This window comes from Nuphar pumila, chromosome 12, assembly GCF_984573655.1.
Source record: "Nuphar pumila chromosome 12, dmNupPumi1.hap1.1, whole genome shotgun sequence".
Lineage (NCBI taxonomy): Eukaryota > Viridiplantae > Streptophyta > Magnoliopsida > Nymphaeales > Nymphaeaceae > Nuphar > Nuphar pumila.
The window spans coordinates 29,759,287-29,779,108 of NC_143260.1; the positions used below are offsets into that span (position 1 = coordinate 29,759,287).

General features: G+C 37.9%; 1 protein-coding gene across 1 annotated transcript; it reads left to right on the forward strand.

Annotated features, from left to right (window-relative positions):
* The first annotated feature begins 5,564 nt into the window (after positions 1–5,564).
* On the forward strand, positions 5,565–19,221 carry LOC149820477 (uncharacterized). The gene is made up of 2 exons (XM_089983175.1): positions 5,565–5,979; positions 18,999–19,221. The coding sequence occupies exons 1-2, from the start codon at positions 5,731–5,733 to the stop codon at positions 19,002–19,004; spliced, it is 255 nt and encodes an 84-aa protein (XP_089839301.1). The 5' UTR covers positions 5,565–5,730; the 3' UTR covers positions 19,005–19,221.
* The last annotated feature ends 601 nt before the right edge of the window (positions 19,222–19,822 follow it).

A 19,822-nucleotide genomic window follows, 5' to 3' on the forward strand; every position in this document is an offset into this window, starting at 1 on the left:
TTCTAGCACAAAGCATTAGTTGTAGGCTGCAAAATAGTCTTTACTGATAAAAAATGAAGCCATATACTAACAAATGTTAAAAGGCAATAAGTGGGATTTCATGTAGACGAAACGATGGGATTATGGCACCAAACGTAAATACATTCAAAGTGTTTGTAGAGTTAATTTGGGCTTTACCATACAGGTATTGTTACAGAAGGTAACTTTGTTCTGTGATATATTTCCAATTAGTAGAGGACGGAAATTCTAGATACTCTGTTCATAGTTAATGATTCGCTGATTTCTGGTGGCTTACAGTAATGATCATTAGGTGGCCGTGTTCCATTCAAGTTTTCTTGTGAAATTTAAACTTCCTGACTGAAAATGGTTCTGTCAACAGCACAAGGCTCTGCTGGAACAGAAGCCATTTCATGTGTTTGTTCAGATTCTCGGTAATTGTTTGAGTGATTTTGAAATAAACTTGAGGTAAATCATTTACGTTCAGATTAAACTGATCCGTATTGCTCCTGTCCAAACAAGTAATGTTAAGTGAAAATCTAGTCTGTGAAGTCTTGGGGCTCAACATTTGAGTATCTTTTAGTCATAATTGATGTCATGAGAAGGCGCCATGAAGAATTGACAGTCAATGAACACAATCTTCTCGTACTTATGTAAGAAATACTGATCGTGTTTGGGAGGCCTATCATCCAGAAAGAGGAGATTTTGGTGTTATCAAAGTCTTAACAGATTAGTGATGCCTTCGTGTTAAAATGGTTTGAATTGCTAATCAGAATTTTGGCTTCATATTTGTGTCCCGTGTTGACTACAACACATGACCGATACAGATGCCCAACACGCCAAGGCACTTGATGGATAGAGTCAAAGTCAAACCCACATCAAACATGGCCAACATTGTGCCCTTGGCTTCATCTGTGTTTCCTGTGATCCTAAGTCTTCATTTTTGTCATTTTCTGCTGATTTTACTTGTGTTTTGTCATTAATACATCATAATGTTCTTGAATTTAAGTAAGCTGTAGTTATGCAATGTGAGTTCAGAATGTTCACACAGATGGGCAAGCGTTCACACTTTTCTATCATGATAGATGTCAGACTCTCAGCAAGGGCACACACACAAAAACAAACACACACAGAACACTCTAGACTTCACTTAAAAAATTGCTGCTATTCTTTAAGGTCAAAACACACTGGTTGAACAGGCACGAGGCAAATGTTTGCAGGTGGGTTAGAAAACTGTATGTGCAAGTATGGTTTTAATGCACCTGCAAGACTTGAATAGTCGATAAACATAACAATAAAATTATGCTCGTGTAAGTGATTTTTCTGTGGCCTACCAGAGAAAGGAACTTTCTTGGTTGAAAATGCTCATGGGGTGTCAATCAACGGGATTCTGGAACAGCAGATTCCGTGCAATTCTATTACTCCACTCCCTGATCTGGTTAGCTGATTCATTGAAGGAATTTATTAAAGTCAATTTTAAGTCATTGTATCCTCGAGATGATCAGCCATAATATAGTTGGAACATTGGAAGCCTGCAGCTCCAATAAGAATTAGACGCTCAACCAAATATGGTTCAGAAAAGAATTTAACTTGAAACTCAGAAAGATTTAGGAATAAAAAAAACTTATAGATGTATAAAAAATTTGGAATGATTTTCCCTTCATGTTAGTGATAGGAACTTTCATCAGATTTCAGATTAGATTCCAAAGAATATTTCTTCATTCATGGGTTAACTGACAGAGCAGAATATTTCTTTTCTAGTGGTTGTCTAGATGATTTGATAACTTTTCAATAACCTGAATGAATTGGAACTTTAGCACAGAAACCAAGTGCAATATGAAGATGAGATGAAAAGCAATATCTGAGTTAGGATAGTGAAGAATCATGAGTCATGTAATTTTTCTTTGGAATCCAAAAGTTGAGTAAATGCTTACTTGCAAGTGAGAAGTAACCGTAGAAACATGAACACCCTCAGTTTATTGTATATGCCATTGAAGAGGCCAGGCAAACTAATGGACAATAAGCCAAAAAACTTCACATGTCTCAACATTCTTCATATGCAAATACATCTTGTTTCCTAAAAAGATGTTTCTTTTATAATTTGTTGGTTCTTTTTATTTAGAAATACTTGCAAAGAATTGGTAATGTATACCGTGACACTAGAATCAATCCACCAACTATGCAATGGAATATAGATTAAATTGCACTGACGAATGACTTATTAATTTTCTTCTCGAGTCATTTCTTATGCTTGTGGCAATCCACCTTCTTATATCTCTTCTTCTTAAATAAACACTTTATAGAAGAATCTTCAGTCTAGAATTTGACATTCGTCTGAGAGTTAGAACTCTCTAAAGAGTTTTTTTCTTGTTTTTTTATTGAAGTAACCCTTTTTTAGCTCATTTTCACCCTTCAATCTTTTTTCCTTTAAGATACACTTACTTAAGAGATCATTAAAATATCACTCATCATTATATGTTTTTAGGAGATTTTGAAAAGTTCATATTCTATAGGCAACGAAGTCAAAATCACACGAACTAAGAAAAAAATTATAATGAATATTTTTCATGTTATTCAGTAGATATGCAATATTCTTCATTTCTAAAATGTATTGTCAAATGTTATCTACAGAATATTTTCTAAATATTAATTTAAACATGAGAGTATTGGTCTTGTTCTTATTAGAACTGATGAATTGAGTGAGCTTCAATGACTCTCAGAAATTCTTTCATTGTCTTGCAGTGAGGGTTGATGCCTTGAATATTCTTAGCCACTCAGGATTACAAAAGCAACAGGCTAAGCATATTTGAGCACTCTCACTTTTCAAAGTTAGCCTTATGATCGATTGTACTTTTTTCTGTCAAAAGGAAAGGTTCATCAATTCTTAAAGTTAAATATAAATTCATGTATCTCAAAGTGAACAACATTATTTTTCAATAAAAAAAACTAGATCCTTTTAAAATGAGGATATTGCTAGAACCGTCAATGATCAAGGAACCTGGTATTGTAAGAACGAATGAAATCACTTAATAATTGCTCATACAAGATTTAGATTAAAAATATAAACGTGAGACCCTTTATTTTTCATCTTTTCTAAAGCAAACATAATAGGGTCATTATCGTTCCACTTTGTTGAAAACAATAATACTTATAATTGTTTCACCTCTTCAATTCACATGGAATTGACTTTTAATTGGTGAAACTATTAAATCATGTAACTAGGGGCATTTCAACACTGTACCTTTGGGTACAATCATTCTTCATAGTTGGTGTACACACTTACCATTACATCATGTGTGAATTTGGAACACAATAACCGGCCTTGGGTAAAATAATTGTTTCATAAAATCTCACACAATCGCAATATCGAATATCGCTCTCAACACGGTCAAAAGAACTCTCAATCAACACAACTCGGATCACTTTAATTATTCTAAATGAGTTAATCGAGATATTTTACCTTAAGTTTTTGTAATGTTGTCACAACATATAAATAGTACATATATTCATAATCTCATCCTTAAATAATAATGGATAACTCAAAACTACATGAAAGACATCAAATATCACATTAAAGTCAACAAAAAATATAAGAGTTATGAGAAGGACATGCATTTATAGATAATATATGAGGTTGAGCCTGAAAATAGCCTTAAAGATCATGAACCAGTCATTAAAAGTCCTAAATTGGTCCCAGAAAGCATAAACCAGTCATAGAAAGCTTCAAACCGATCTTAAAATGCCTGAAACTGGTTACAAAGCTTCAAATGAGGTAGGTGGTCAGTGTTCTTCTCAACCAATCGACATCCTCGATGAGACAAAAAGTAAGGTAAGCAGGGCCCTTGAATCCAGTGTATGCAGTACTCGTCACATTACCATAGACCTCCTATTTATAATGAGATCTTGTTCGAGGGCTATGATGGAACTATAATGAAAATGCATGGACAGTTATGACCTGCAACCCAAAAAACTGAAAGGTCTCTCCAACCATTTAAACTCATGATGTGCTCGGGTCAATTTGAGTCACATCTAGGTTGAATTCCATCTGATCCAAAACCCAACACTAAGAACCCATAAGTTTCAAGAGCTCTAAATAGCATTTGTCAATAATAAAAAAGGTTCATACATGTCTTTGTTTTGAAAAAACTCAGACATGTGATAAGAAAAGCATTTCATTTAGGGCCTAAATTTTTTTGCTTTTGATCTAAAAAACGAGCTTAGCTTTTTCTGAAATTCTTGATATGGACCATAGGTTTGTTCGAAGCTGTCAAGTAGGGAACACAAGTTAACACTCATTATTTTGCAACGTGATTCTTTTTTGGTTCGCTATAGTCCTTTGAAATTCAAAAATACTCATTCATCCTCAAGAAAAAGGTAAATGTTTTGAAAGTTTGATTAGAATGTTGATTTGTGATTTAGCTTGAGTCAGTAGATAATAATAAAGGTAGGCCTTTATTTGACAATTAAAAAAAAAAACAAAAGCTGAGTTTAGAAATAGGATATGTTTGACATTAGAAGCAAAAGGTTGGTGTATAAATAAAAAAAATCCTGACTTAGGGCAAGAGGTGCACAACAGAGCCCCATAAGTACAGCAGGCTTAGCCAATGCCACTATATGGTTGATTCTAGGGCGGTTTCCTCGTCCTTTATGGAAAAAAAAACCCTAAAGGCACTTCCCCCCCAAAAAAAAACAAATTACGAAGGGGCATTGTCAATTGCTAAAAAAGAATAATAATATTGTTTATTATTTTTAAATTAAAAAATTACAGTCTTAATCAAAACTTGGGTTGGGGAGTCTAGTATAAAATTTCACAAACTATACCCGGATCCATGTATTAATCAGACCTTTGGATCCTAACCCAAGTCTTCTTATTTATCACCATACCAGAACACCAGAGGGTTTGGTACAGGTAAGCCTCTATCTTTTGTTTTCTTTTTTCTTTAAGTGGGTTGATATTGTGTTTTAATATTGTTACCCTTTATCTATCCATGGGTAGCCTGACACTAACCAAGAGCTTAATTGTAGGGTTGCACAACCGAGCTTGTACAAGAGCTCAAGCCAGTTAAGTACAGACAATCCGACCTTTGATCAGACATTTGAGCTCCATTAAGCTTGAATAGCCTGATTAAGCTCTGCTCGTATGGTTATATAGAACCTGCATTATGAAAAGTAGAAAGCTATACATTTAGCAAAAAAAAAAAAAAGATGACAAGTGAGACGTTGGTCTAGCTTGTAACGAGGTGGTGGGTTTTGAGTCCCATCCCCTCCACATTTTAATTTCATAAATTTTTTGCAGAATATCAACTCTGCTTGAGTCGAGTCGGTACAAAGTTACAAACAATGCTCAACCTCGGCTCGAGCTCGAGCCAAGCTTGTACATGTACATTTTTTTTAATGAGACATGCTTTTTCAGCTTAAGTTTAGCTCGAGCATGACTTGTGTAATATGGTAAATTTGGACTGGTTAAATGTAAATCCTGGAAAGCTAACCGTGTTTTATAAATAAGAGAAAAATAAGCGTGCGCATGGATTATATAAAATTTTCCTCCTTTTCCAACGTTGCGTAACATCCACGCCAGAATTTCAATGCGTCGACCACCAAACCCACAATTCCAACTTGGAGGCGCCGTTTCCTTCTTTGCTTCCTTGCCACGACCGTAAATAAGAGAGAGAAAGAGAGACGAAGGTAGCAAGAAAGGAAGGAAGGAAGGAAGGAAGGAAGGAAGGAAGGGAGATGGGTGCTATCGATCTGAGCTTGGCGAAGGCCAACAAAAAGAAGGAAGAAACTTTTCCATCAGCAGCAGAGGCGGTCGCCCAACAACAGCAGCAGATGGAAGAAGAGTCGAAGCCGAAGAAGAAGATATGCTGTGCATGCCCCGAGACAAAGCGGCTCAGAGACGAGTGCGTGGTCCAGCACGGTGAGCAAGCCTGCTCCAAGTGGATCCAAGCCCACCTCCGGTGCCTCCGCTCCGAGGGCTTCAAGGTATCCCCCGAAATCCAAGCTGCTGCTGCTGCTTCTTCGTCTTACCTTCTCCATCATTCTATTCGATTTTCCCCTTTTCTTCTAAACCTAAGATGAGATGAAACGTTGATAAATGCAAAAACCACAAATAAATCATAAAACCCTAAAAATGCAATAAAATAAATTACAAATAATGTAACGACCTGATCTTGGGCCTCCCCAGCCCAGGTTTGTGTTCTCAAAATAAAAATACTCAAAACCTGATCAGATTTTTTTTTTAGTTTTTTTCATTTAATAATTGAATGTCCATGCATCTTCTTCATAATGATTCAAAGATGAAAGCAAAATAAAAAGTAGATGTGAACCATACTTCTAAATTAACTTAATCTTTAACCAAAAGAAGAGAGTGAATCCAATAAGATTCTATTTACAAATAAATATGATTGCTATAGAAGCAGTGAGCTCTAAACTTTTAGTCTTAGTTTAGTTTGCTACTTTACACATATGTTATTTATGAGTTTTACCGTCTTTATCGCATTTCTATCATCATTCTCAAATACCTTTATTTTATTCGACTATTCTGGACATAGCCTTCTCAGACGTAACAACATATATAAACAACTCAAAGTCTACGATGTTGGTCAGACATATAAACCACTCACAACAACGTAGTTTAAACCAGTCTAGACTACGGACACAAGTGCTGCAGCAACTCGCCGGTTGCAAGTCAAGAGCGAAGGATCTCAATCGGTAGCTAGCCAAAGAGATAGGGTGGTTATACTTGCCTCCAAGGTGTCTCAAGAAGTTATACCTACCCTCAAGGTTTTGTGGTTCATACTACATCTTATATGTGTCTAGTGAGTAATGTTTTAACCTCTAAAAGTCACTTAGGAACATCTGGGGTATTCCTAAGTTGCTCAAGAGGTACACACTTCAACATTGCCTCAGACCATGCCTCCTAGTAGAATTCATTATCATATTCTGCGTGGTCATCATATACACAACTTTCTTTTAATATTCATATCTTGAAATCAGTGTGTTACACAATCATCAATGTATGTCTATTAATTACTTTTTAATACATGTTTACATGTCTGAACTGTTAATGATGGCAACCCACCAGAGATTAATTCACGATACTTACAATGTCCTTCCTAAGGTATAAGCATGACATTTCCTAGGGTAATACCTACCTTGAGACTTTGGAACTCTACCCTCAATTTTCACATAACACGTTAATATTTTACATGTAATCATATTATGCCACATTTATATAATAAATCAGTAAATATGCATGATCAGGTTTAAGCATCACACTTAAACTTTATAGATTCCTAAGCATGCAAAATCGTGTCTATTTGCAATAAACAAAACTAGCATACTTAAAGTACTTAGAATCACATAGAAAGATGCCTACACTAGCTAGCATGTATTTTATTCAACTAAGGAGGAATTTGCAAATGTTTACTTGCTTGGAACGCTTAAATTTCAATTCTTAGTCTCACGCAACCTTTGATCTGAAATCAATAAATACCTTGTATCATTATTTCCAGTCTCATCCTAAAATGACCAAAATACCCTTAGACTAAAATATTTAAAGTCTGACTTCATTCTTTAAGAGTTTGTCATCACATCCCCTACTAGTGGATTCTACTCAAGTAATAGAATCCATGGATTCAATAATCACCTGAATCCTACTTCGGGGTACCAAGTTATGATGTGTTTATCATGTAATCATACTAAGGAAAAAATAGTCTTTTTGCTCTTTTGGCCAATCATAACGACCTTTATGTCATCTTGGTGCTATATCGTTTTAAGATTCATATCCAAATTTTGATTTGGACCCTAGATCTGATATGCCTGATCCAAACCTGCTCGCAATTGTTTGTTTGTATTTAAATCGGGTTGTCTGATCCGATCCGACTTGGTATGACCGAGCCCAACCACGAGAACGGATCTGACTTATTTCACTCCAACCGAATCGGTCTCACATTAATTAGACTTAACTCGATCCGATTAGATCGAGTTGGTCTGTGTATTCCATTGACCCGACTTAGTTGAGTCGATCAATGAAATGTCATAGGCCCGACTCGGTCTGGTCACAAACCGAGTCGATCCGTCAAACATTACAGACCCGGCTTAGTCGTCCAGTTCGAACCGTTTTGTCGAAGGTGTACAGATCCCGACTCGGTCCGATCGAGTCGGTCTGCCACACATCGCAGACCTGACTCATCCCAGACGAGTCAGTCTGCACATACTCGAAATTTTGACTTAGTTTGGGTACGCCCAGACTGAGCCTACACTAGTCAGGCTGACCAGTGTTTTAGTCTGGGTCGCCCAGACTGGTCATCAACTCGGTCTGTAGAAGTGCAAACCGAGTTTGTTGGCGGATTCGGTCTGCAGAAACGCAGACCGAGTCTTGCCTAACCTCCCTTCGACAATTTCGGCAACGCTTGTTGCCAGACTGTCATTCATTGTTTTTTTTTTGTGTCTGCAAACGACGAGGGCAGCGGCCGGACCTTCTGCCTCTTTGCAGTAGGCGGTTCGTCCCTCCTCATTTTTCGTCATCGACGGATGGCAATAGCAGGGGGAAAACCCCTTTGTTGCTCCCTTTCTTCAACTGCAGGGCATGGACAAGGTTCTCCTTGTCCTTGTTTTGTTGAAACTCTACGACCTCTATATTAAAACTACGAGAGGGAGAGGGACTTACCTGTCGGCGGTGGGTCCTCTCCCGCTTCTTCCTTCTCGTTTCCTCTCTACTCCTTTGGTGTTCTAATAGGGAAAGGGAGAGGCGGCCCACCCATGGCTTTTATAGCCCATGAACTTAGCATATAGCTTATGATCTCTAAGTATTTGTAAAATTATTCCAAAGTGTTGTTCCTTACTGACCGAATATATGAGTATGTCATCTATGAACACCACCACGAACTTATCCAAGAATGGTTTAAACACTCGGTTCATTAAATCCATGAATGCAGCTGGGGCATTCGTTAGCCCAAAGGGCATGATCAGGAATTCATAATGACCATATCTTGAGGGAAACACTGTCTTGGCAACGTCTTCTTCTCGAATCTTTAGCTGATAATACCCAGAACGTAGATCCAACTTAGAAAAACAAGTTGCACCTTGTAGTTGATCAAATAAATCATCTATCCTTGACAGAGGATACTTGTTCTTTATTGTTACTGCATTTAATTTCCTATAGTCGTTGCACATATGCAATGACCCATCTTTCTTTTTCACGAACAAGATCGGTGCGCCCCAAAGTGATACCGATGGTCGGATAAATTCGATATCCAACAACTCCTGCAGCTGATCCTTGAGTTCTTTGAGCTCATCAGGTCCTATCCTATATGGAGGAATGGAAATGAGTATTGTACCAGGAGTTAGATCTATCCGAAACTCGACTTCCCTATAAGGTAGAAGTCCTGGAAGTTCTTCTATAAAGACATTCATAAATTCTCGTACAATTTCTACCTCTGTGACTGAAAGTTTATCGTTGACTTTAGTCTTCATATAAGTCAAGTATTCAATACAGCCTTTCTGTAGATACCGGTTGGTTTGAAGACATGAGATGATTGTTTGTTTTGCAAGTTTTCTAATATCCTGAAAGGTAAAAGTAGGGGTTTCGGGGTGTTGAAAATTGATGTTTTTTTTTTGACAATCAATAGTCGCATGATGGTTAGATAATCAATTCATGCCCAAGATAATGTCCACTCCTTTAAAGTCCAATATCAGGAGGTCTACCGACAATAAACGTTCTTTGACTTGTATCATACATCCTTGGGTGACTTCATCTACATGCACTGACTTTCCTACTGGTGTCTTTACTTGGTATTTTATTTCTAAAGGTACAGGTGAAACAGGTAATAATACCGCAAAAGTAGGGGTGGTGAAACTATGTATATCACCTGAATCAAAGAGAACATGTGCACTAACACCAAAAATTTGGAGTGTACCTTCCACCACATCCGAGCTAGCTAAGGCTTTCTGCAGAGTTGTTGCATAAACTCGGCCTGGAGCAACTAGTTTCTCCTTAAGTTTTGCTCCTTCTCCTTGTACTGGCTGGGGACATTTTCTTACAATGTGTCCCATTTGACCGCAATTGTAGCATTTGATATTCTTTTCATCGCAATGACCTTCATGCCACAAGCCGCAAGTCCTATAATTGTTGTTGCCCTTGAAAGGTGGTCCTTAATATCAAGGTTTCTTAGCTTCTGGTTGTTCAGGCTTCTTCCCCTGCTTATTGTTGTTTTCTGCATTGCTTCCCTCCTGTGGCTTCGAAGATCTGTCGTTGCCTTGCCTCTTCTTGAAAAACCTTCGGGACGATGAACTAGTTTGTCCCTGTTGTACTTGCTTGAGTTTCTCTTGTGCCTCCAGTTTTTGCTATTTGAGCAACCCAAAACTCGTATCGAGACGCTATCTTCACTAATCTGTCGAACCTCCGAATTTGCAGAGGTCCTACCATCCTCAAAATTTCAGGCTTTAGTCTGCGCTCGTACAACTTGCATTTTTGCTTTTCAGTAGATACTAAAACCTTCGCAAATCTGGATAGTGAATTGAATTTGGCGGTGTAGGCCGCTACACTCATGTTTCCCTATTTGAGCTTTCTAAATTCTTTTTCTTTCTTCATCCTCTCAATCGTGGGAAAGAATTGTTTGTAAAATTTGTTCTTAAAGGTGATCCAGGGAACAAACTCTCCGCTACCTAGGACATCTTTAATGGATCGCCCCCAGTACTCAGCATCCCCAATTAAGTTGGATGTCGTGACCCATACTTTTTGGTCCTCTGGGCACTGTATCGCATCCAGTGCTTTCTCTTCTTACATCATCCATTTCTCTACTGCTATTCCTCTAGGAATTCCGTGCAACGTGGGCACTCTCATATTCTTGAACTTCTCAGCCCAAGAACTGCTTCCTTGGTTTTGGCTTTGATGCAGTGAATTTTGTAACAGCTCATACAAAATTCTTTCTGTGGTATAGCCGGGAGGCACACCACTACCAATTGTAGCACGTTCGTGCCGAGGTGAAACTGGTGAAGCACCTCCACCTTCTGCTCCCATGTTCCTTGGAGGTAGGCTGCCTGATGCCTGTGGAGACACAGGACTAATGGGGCTTGCAACACTTCTCCTTGCAGAACATTTGCTTACTCATTAACATTCTCGCAGGTTTGCACATTTGTCGTAAGAAACTTACTATTTATTAAGAAAAATAACGTTTTTACAACTTTTTACGGGTTCTTCCGTAATACAACTCGTTACTTATTACGAACACTAGACTACCATAGGCCTTTATTACAAGACTTAAACAAAAAACATCATAAAAACTAAGGTGTAGGGGTATTAGGGGTGTAAATAGGGTCTTCTTCTTCCTCAGAGTCTGAAGGAACCCTAACTCGTGTTGGCACTGCCATGTTAAAAGCACGTAGGTACGCGTGCCTATTCATGTGCCCCCGCCTCTCTTCAGTAAGGCCATTTCTCGAAGAGGTGGCGCAGATTCTCTTATTTGTTCTTCTATGACATTAGTGCTTCCACCTTGTTGTACCATCGACCTTTGAACACCCTCGTGACAGGATGTACCAGGTTGCTCCTGACTTCTTTCGCTATTGGTAGGTGTAGCGTTGCTCAGTCGTGCCCTATTTTGGCCGAAGTGAGGCCTATCGCAGCCTGAACAACATGTTGTAGCTCCCCTACCACCTCAATTTGCCAGTGAACCTCTCCTGACTAACCTGTATGGAGGACTTCCTCATGACCCTAACAATTCTCCAACAGTTGGTTGGGGTGGTGATACCCCTTCCTCTCGTTCATTGTGCCTCAAGTTGTTGATTGTGACTAAAACTGGTGCTCCCCATTGCCCTAGTGACGTCCAGTATGGCCATCACGAAGAGCGAAAGGACAACCATCTGATCCGTCTGGATCACTTCGGGATGCCTCTGCCTCTACGGTCACTCTCATTGCCACTATTGTTGTTGGCGTCTATTCTTGCTAACAAGAGACATTCATAAGTTCAGGACCTACGTGGACCTTCCTATGACTCTTTTGCCACATAATTATTTGGATGGTTGCAATTATCGTTCTTTTAGGACGTTTAAATTATTTTAAATCCAAACAAAATTCTTCTTTCAAAATTCAACTTTTCTTATCGAAACCTGGCTCTAATACCACTTGTAACGATCCGATCCAGGGTCTCTCGAGCCTGGGTTCATGGACGTTAGTTCTCATAGGGAAAATACTCAAAACCATGCCATAATTTTTTTTTCCATTTAATAATTGAAGGTTCATATATCCAGTTACAATATCATAATCATCTAAAGACAAAAGCAGAATAAAAAGTAAAGGTGAATCATACTTCTGACGTGGCAGAGTCGCAGTCTGATACTAGGTCTTATGAGTGACAACAATCCTTGAACCTACAGTTATAACCAAAAGAAGGGGTGAGTCTACAACCCAGTAAGATTTTATTTACAAATAAACACGATCGTTACAACAGTAGTGAGCTCTAAGTTCCTCCTAGTCTTAGTTTAGTTTGCTACTTTACACACATGTTATTTATGAGTTTTACCCCCTTTATCGCATTTCTAACATCATTCTCGGACACTTTTATTTTATTCGGCTATTTCAGACATAGCTTTCTCGAGCGTAGCAACCCATGTAGACAATTTAGAGTCTACGATCTTGGTCAGACATATGAACCACTCACAACAACGTAGTCCAAACCGGTTCAGACTACGAACACAGGTGCTGCAGCAGCTTGTCGGTTGCAAGCCGGGAGCAAAGGAGCTCAAACGGTAGCTAGCCGAAGAGTCAGGGTAGTTATACCTGCCCCCAAGGTGTCTCAATGAGCTATACTTGCCCCCAAGGTTTTGTGGTTCATGCTACATCCTACATGTGTCTAGTGGACAAGGTTTTAACTCCTAAGGGTCACCTAGGAACATCTGAGGTATTCTCAAGTTACTCAAGAGGTACACACCTCAACATTGCCCCAGACCATGCCTCCTAGTAGAGTTCTCTATCATATTTTGTGTGGTCATCCTATACACAACTTTCTTTCAATTTATGTCCACTAACTACTTTTTAATACATGTTCACATGTCTGAACTGTTAAGGATGGCAACCCAGTACATATTAATTCACGACACTTAGAATGCCCCTCCCAAGGCATAAGCATGACATTTTTCAAGGTAATGCCTACCTTAAGACTTTGGAACTCTACCCTCAATTCTCAAATAACACGTTAATCTCTTACATGTAATTAGGTTTAAGCATCACACCTGAACTTTATAGATTCCTAAGCATGCAAAATCGTGTCTATTCACAGTAAACAAGACTAACATACTTAAAGTACTTGGAATCACATAGAAAGATGCCTAAACTAGCTAGCGTGTATTTTAATCAACTAAAGAGGAATTTGCAAATGTTTACTTACTTAGAACGCTTAAATTTCAATTTTTAGTCTCACGCAACCTTTGATCTGGAATCAATAAATACCTTGTATCATTATTTACACTTTCATCCTAAAATGATCAAAATACTCTTAGACTAAAATATTTAAAGTCTGACATCCCCTACTAGTGGATTCTACTCAAGTAATAGAATTCATGGATTCAATAATCACCTGAATCCTACTTCGGGGTACCAAGTTATGTTGTGTTTATCATGTAAGCATACTAAGGGCAAAATGGTTTTTTTGCTCTTTCGATCAATCATAACGACCTTTATGTCATCTTGGTGCTATGTCATTTTAAGATTCACATCCAAATTCTGATTTGGACCCTGGTTCTGATATGCCTGATCCAAACCTGCTCGCAATGGTTTGTCTGGATCTAAATCGGGTCGTCCAATCCAACTTGGTATGACCGAGCCCAACCACGAGAACGGATCTGAATCGGTTTCTTAATATATTTTATCTTTTGTTGGTTAATCTCATATATTTTTCAGTTATGTAATCATTTTTTTAGTTACTTTTATATGTTAATCTCATATTTTTTAGAATAATCTCATATATTTTGACTTTTGTAGGTTAATCTCATATATTTTCCAGTTATTTCAGTTATGTAATTAGTTTTTTAGTAAATTTTAACTTTTTTTGGTTAATCTCATATATTTTCCAGTTATATAATCAGTTTTTAGTTACTTTTATATGTTAATCTCATATTTTTTAGTACTTATTTGAGATTTTCTATTTCTTATTGGTTGTTATTTCATCAATAAAGCATTTCTTTATTTATTTGTATTTTTAGATATTTTTTATAATTTTTGTTTAAGTTTTCAAAAAAAAAAATTTGAGGCTTACGCTTTACGCCTCGCCTCGGTTTTTGGTGGAGCGCCTCGCTACGCCTCAACGCTTTTCACAACACTGGTTGTGGTTATATTATACTGGATGATCATTGCATATTGGAGCATATTTTAGCAATGAAACAGTCATGCATAGTTGAAGTCCCCCTAGTAGGCAGCACTTGTGAATGATTGCATTTCCGTTTTTGAGTCAAGGTTGGGATTGGTTTTTTGAATTCTGTATAGAACTTTTATTAGTTGATAATTCTTAATTCTCCTCATTCTATGCCTGTACGTCGTCAAAAGGATGCGCTTGACATGTAAGTTGCTGATGGTATTAGAAATTAGATGCGTCTGTGGTTTTCAATTTGTTTTGATAAATTGCTCTGATCTACCTATACGGTCCATTTTTTGAGAGCCTGATTACTTTGAAGAATTTCTTCACAGGGTACGTACAAGCCAAATAATCTTTAGCATTTTGTGTCAGTGCCATATTCTCCATATAACAATTATCAAAGGAAAAGAGTGCTAGATACACTAGAAAAGATGAGTACATAGTGGGAAATCAGTGGCAGCATCCTTTTTTTCATCTTTCCTGTTACTTTGAGGGACACCCAACTCGCAGATGAGTACATAGTGAGAATTCAGTGTCATACTACTTGGTCCACATGAATGACCTACTGCAGAAAGGCATTATAATTTTTTGCCATAAGTTAGTCATTATAGTACTTGTTTCTGATATCTTTTAAAAATCAGAGTTTAGATCCTAAGACTAAAATATTCATATCGAGGAACTCTTTATGTGGAATTGCTTTTTGGCAGAGAATGGTTAGATTGTGTAGTTATGGTGTGTTGTGTAATTGGGTTATGAATATTATTGTGGCTTTGTACAGTCCTTTTCAGATGTTTTAAAGCATCATGGCCACCTTTTGTGAAGAAATTGTGTTTGGTGTTTCATTCTTGTCAAGGAGATCATATTTAGTAAGATTGCCTTTCTTGGTTTTCAAGAGAGCTGTTGTTTGGGAGGCTGGATTTTAAAAAACCCAAATCAGTCATTTCAAAATGTTTTTTAAGAAGTTTTTTAATGCTTTCAACTCCTTGTTTGTCTCCTCCCTTGATTATCATATCGTCTACATAGAAGAGGAGAATAATAAAATCTTAACAAACACGGTTGTGTCAGTTAAGCAAGATTGAAATCCAATATTAAACATAACATGACTAAACCTATCATTACCAAACTTTTTGTGCTTTAAGATCATAAAAAGCCTTATTCAAACGAAGAACTTTTCCCTTAGGAATGATTATACTAGGTGAAGCTTCAATAAAAACTTCTTCAACTAGCTTTCCATTAAGAAAGACATTTTTGACATATATTTGGCATATGATACATTTTCTAATAGGGGTTGAGGCTACTAGGTCCTAACAGTAGTCATCCTAGCAACTGGAGCAAAGGTTTCTTCATAATCTATGCTATATTCTTGAGAATATCTCTTGACAACCAATCTGATTTTGTATCTTTCGAGAGTCCCATTACTCTTAGTTTTCACTTTATATACCCACTTACAACATATGGGTTCTTTTCCATGTAGGATGTCTTGAATAGTTCAGGTTTAAACTTTTTCTAAGGCTTCTAGCTCTAACCTCATTGTTTCTACCCTTTCAGAGTATTCTTTGGCTTGAGCATAGGTTGAGAGTTTTATATATGAATTAATTAAGGCAATATAAGCTTTGTACTTAGGTGAAAAAGAATTGTAGGATACAAATTTTTTAGGTGGTTTTGAAATTCTATATGACCTTTTAGATTAGACTTCAAGCTGGGTTTTAGTTCCAGAATATCTATCTAATGCACATGGGGGGTTAGGATCTTTTTGCCTAGAATATTGAATACAATTTTTGTCCTTGTGGGATTGGTCTTCATTATCATTATAGGATTGCTCTTCATTCACCAAATCGTCTCTAATCCCATGAACTTCATCAAGATCACATTCATAATCACAATTATCATCAAACTTTGGAATTAAATTGACTTCCATTAAGAACCTTGCAACTCAAATTGTTTATTACTAGGTGCTGGTTGTTGCGAATAGATCTCATCTGAAGGGATTGGACCATAAACGATAGTTTTTGTGAAGTGATGTTTATGAAAACTACTAATCATAATGGATATGAACTAGGTCATTTGATATCTTTTGTAGCAATGTATGACAAGTGTTGAATAGGAGGAAGGTTCAGTATATACCTCTATTAGAAAACATTCCTTTCCAATCTAAATGGAAGGAAATTTTGTATCTAATGTTTTAGCCATCTATAGGTGTTGTGCTGATGGCTTCGCGAACCTTTTCAAATTGAGTTTACTGTTAGCCTTATATTGTAATCAGTGACCTGGATCCCTAACTCCCTAAAAACTTATTTGCCTTTTCCAAGGTGTGTGTGTGTCCCTTCGTTTGGTTACCAGGCCAAATCTTTTGTCACAAAAAACTGGTGTAACCTTGAAATAAAATGGACACTTCTTCTTTCTGGTCTGTAACAGGTTATGAACGTTAGGGATACTGGGTTTGGTTCAGATATCCAACAGTCCAAGGATTGTTTAGTCAGATTTGGGTAGGCCTTCACGGTTTGAGTAGTTAAGTGGATCTGTTTTGGTTCTAGTTTTTCTTATTTCTTTTAACATCTGAATTTGATTCAGATTAACATCTGGACCAGTCTGGGATTAGTAAAAGCTTTTTATATCCTTATGCTAATCTAACTCCATTCCAGATGTCACACCTGGTTCCAAACTGATTCTGTTGCTTTTATCTCTTCAACAAGTGCATCTCTAGGCAAAACTGTTGAGAGAGATGAAACATTCTTCCTCAGATTGTTCAGTTGCATGACATTTCATGTTTTTAAACCAGAGAAAGGGGGCCAACTGTTATCCCAAAATGTCCTAACATTAGATCCATCATCTGTGAGCACCAATCTGGCAATTATGCTTTTCTAAACTATATTATGGGAAAGTGACCATATATTATCACATCATTCTAGATTCCCAACTCTGTGTCTGCGCATTCCGGCATGCCTCTGTTGTGCTGGCATGCACACGAACACCTGCAGACTTGCTTGTTATAGCATTAATGAGTAAGTACTGGTTGGTTCTTTTCAAAAGTGAAAATAAATTACATGAGAATCAAAATCTCACGAGACTCAAAATCATATGATTTGGAATCTCATGTGATTCAAATTTCAGGTATGTTTGGTTTCATTTGATGTGATTTGGAATCACATGAGATGAAATCAAATGTGATTTGAAGTCATGATTTCAAATCACATATTCCACCAAGTGATTTGGAATCACATGAGAGTCAATTCAAATGTGATTTCAAATCACATCCAGTTTCTTATTTGCATGAGATTCCAAATCACATGTTTGGTTATCTGTGCAAATGAGATAATTCTTTCATTTGCATGAGATTCCAAATCATATGTTTGGTTAGTTGTGCAAAGATCCATTCTCTCATTTGCATGAGATTTCAAAACACATTTGAATGCAACCAAACACTCATGTTTGTTTAATGTGAGGAAAGGAATCCCATTTGCATGAAAATCCATTTTCTTTGTTTGGTTGCTTAACATGAGATTCATTTTCTCATGCCTCAGTAGGGAAGAGGTGGAGCTCGCTGGCAGTGATTTCCGGCAAGCTCCACTTGCCTCAACCCTGCTGCTCACCAACAAGGTGTGGACACTCTGGCAAGCCCCAGCAAGGAGGGGATGGAGCTTACTGGGGGTTCCAGCTGATGTGCTCCTCCTTGCTTGGGTTCACCTGAAAACCCAGACAAGAGAGGGGGTACCTTGGCGAGGCCCGGCAAAAAGGGATGGAGCTCGCCAATGGTTCCAGCCAATGAGCTCCTTCTCGCTTAGGTCCACCCAAAAACCCAGAGAGGGATATGGGGCACTCCAGCGAGACCCCATAGAGAAGGATGGAGCTTGCCCCCAGTTCCAGTCAGTGAGCTCCTTCTTGCTTGGGATGCCCTGGTAAGTCTCCACAGAGCTCGCCAGCAGTTCCATCCTTCTCTGCCGGCGAGCTTCTTCTCTCCTGGGTCCAACTGAAAAGCCAGGGAAGGGAGTGGTGGGGCTGGACGTCGATGATTCTGGCAAGCTCCACACACTTCAATCTTGATTTTCCGAGTGGCTCCAGCCTAAAAAAAACAAAGAAAAAAACAACATACGTGTTCTGCATCTCTCACCGATCACTCGACTGCCAGCTGGTGAGCTCCACCTTTTTCTAGTGGTGGCTTGCTGTTTGTTCAAATACACAGGGGCATCGTCTTCTGTTTTGCGCAGAGGAAAAGGGTGAGAAGATAGACATGAGAGCCCCAAGGTTCACCCTTGAAAAGACGGATGTGTATGATTTGAAATCACAAGCCAGCCCATGAGATTTGGTTGCCATGAGAAACCAAATCAAATGAGATTCGAACTCTCATTTGCTTGGGAATCCTGATCTCATGAGGCCCAACCAAACATGAATGAGTAACTAGCTCTATTTTGCTGAGCTGCAAACTTGTTCTTGCTTTAAGTCTTAAGATTGTATGTTCTTATTGCATGTTTATTTGAATATATAAACGTTGCATGCTTCTATACTGCTTGCCAACATTTTGATTACTCGTTGGACTGCCTTGGTACAATAATAAAGCTTTATCATGTTTAGCTCCGTAACAAAATTTGCAGTCACATTCAAAAGAATATCCCAGTCTGGGGTCAGGATATTGACACTTAAAACTGTTGTTTTCAGGTCTGAAAAAACGGAGAAGGATCCATTGAAGAGACTAGCTAGATGAGCAGCACAAATTTTGTATGGTGACTGGGTTAGAATTATGGTTTATACAAACTAATGAAACTTCATATGCTTGTTTGCTTTTGATGGGGTCACTCCCAATCTCCTTTACTGTGTTTGGAATTTTTCTGCACTACTGATAATGCCATACAATATAATAGACTCTACCAGTTTTCTAAAATTTGATTAAATATTTTACAGGTCATGCCTTATAATCTGCATAATAAGTTTAGTAAAAAACATGTTTTACATCTTGTGATTGGTGATGTTGCGTCAAGAATCAATGGTACACATTATATCACAATTTCACAAGTAAAATGATCAGTGTGCTTTCTAATAAATAAATCATGATAAACACATTTATGTCGTCTGATTGAGTTACAACTTACAACCCCCACCTCCCTATGCTTTGGGAATGAAATTGGCATCCCCAACACCACATTTCAACACCATTCACAAGATGTTTTTTGCAACTCCATCTTCCACATTGCTTTTGGCAAAACCATATTTTAGCAACACATCGAAATGGTGTTTGCCTAGTAGTTGAGAAAGGATGGTAACGGTTAGGGTTTGAAGTTGGGGAGATTATCAAGCACAGCATATGATGCTTGGCATCGTGTCTTCTACTTGTCACAACATCTTGAGCAACGAGGAGTTTCAATATGTAAATAGGAATGTAAACGCTTTTTTCTCAGTTTGGATCTAGGCAATATTGAGTCCAACCTAATCGGATCTGGTCAGATTTCGATGGGATCAGCTAAAGCTGAATCTGGATCCGATTT

Excerpts from the sequence above, each read along its gene's own strand:
- LOC149820477 (XM_089983175.1), top strand. The coding sequence starts at position 5,731 with ATGGGTGCTATCGATCTGAGCTTGGCGAAGGCCAACAAAAAGAAGGAA.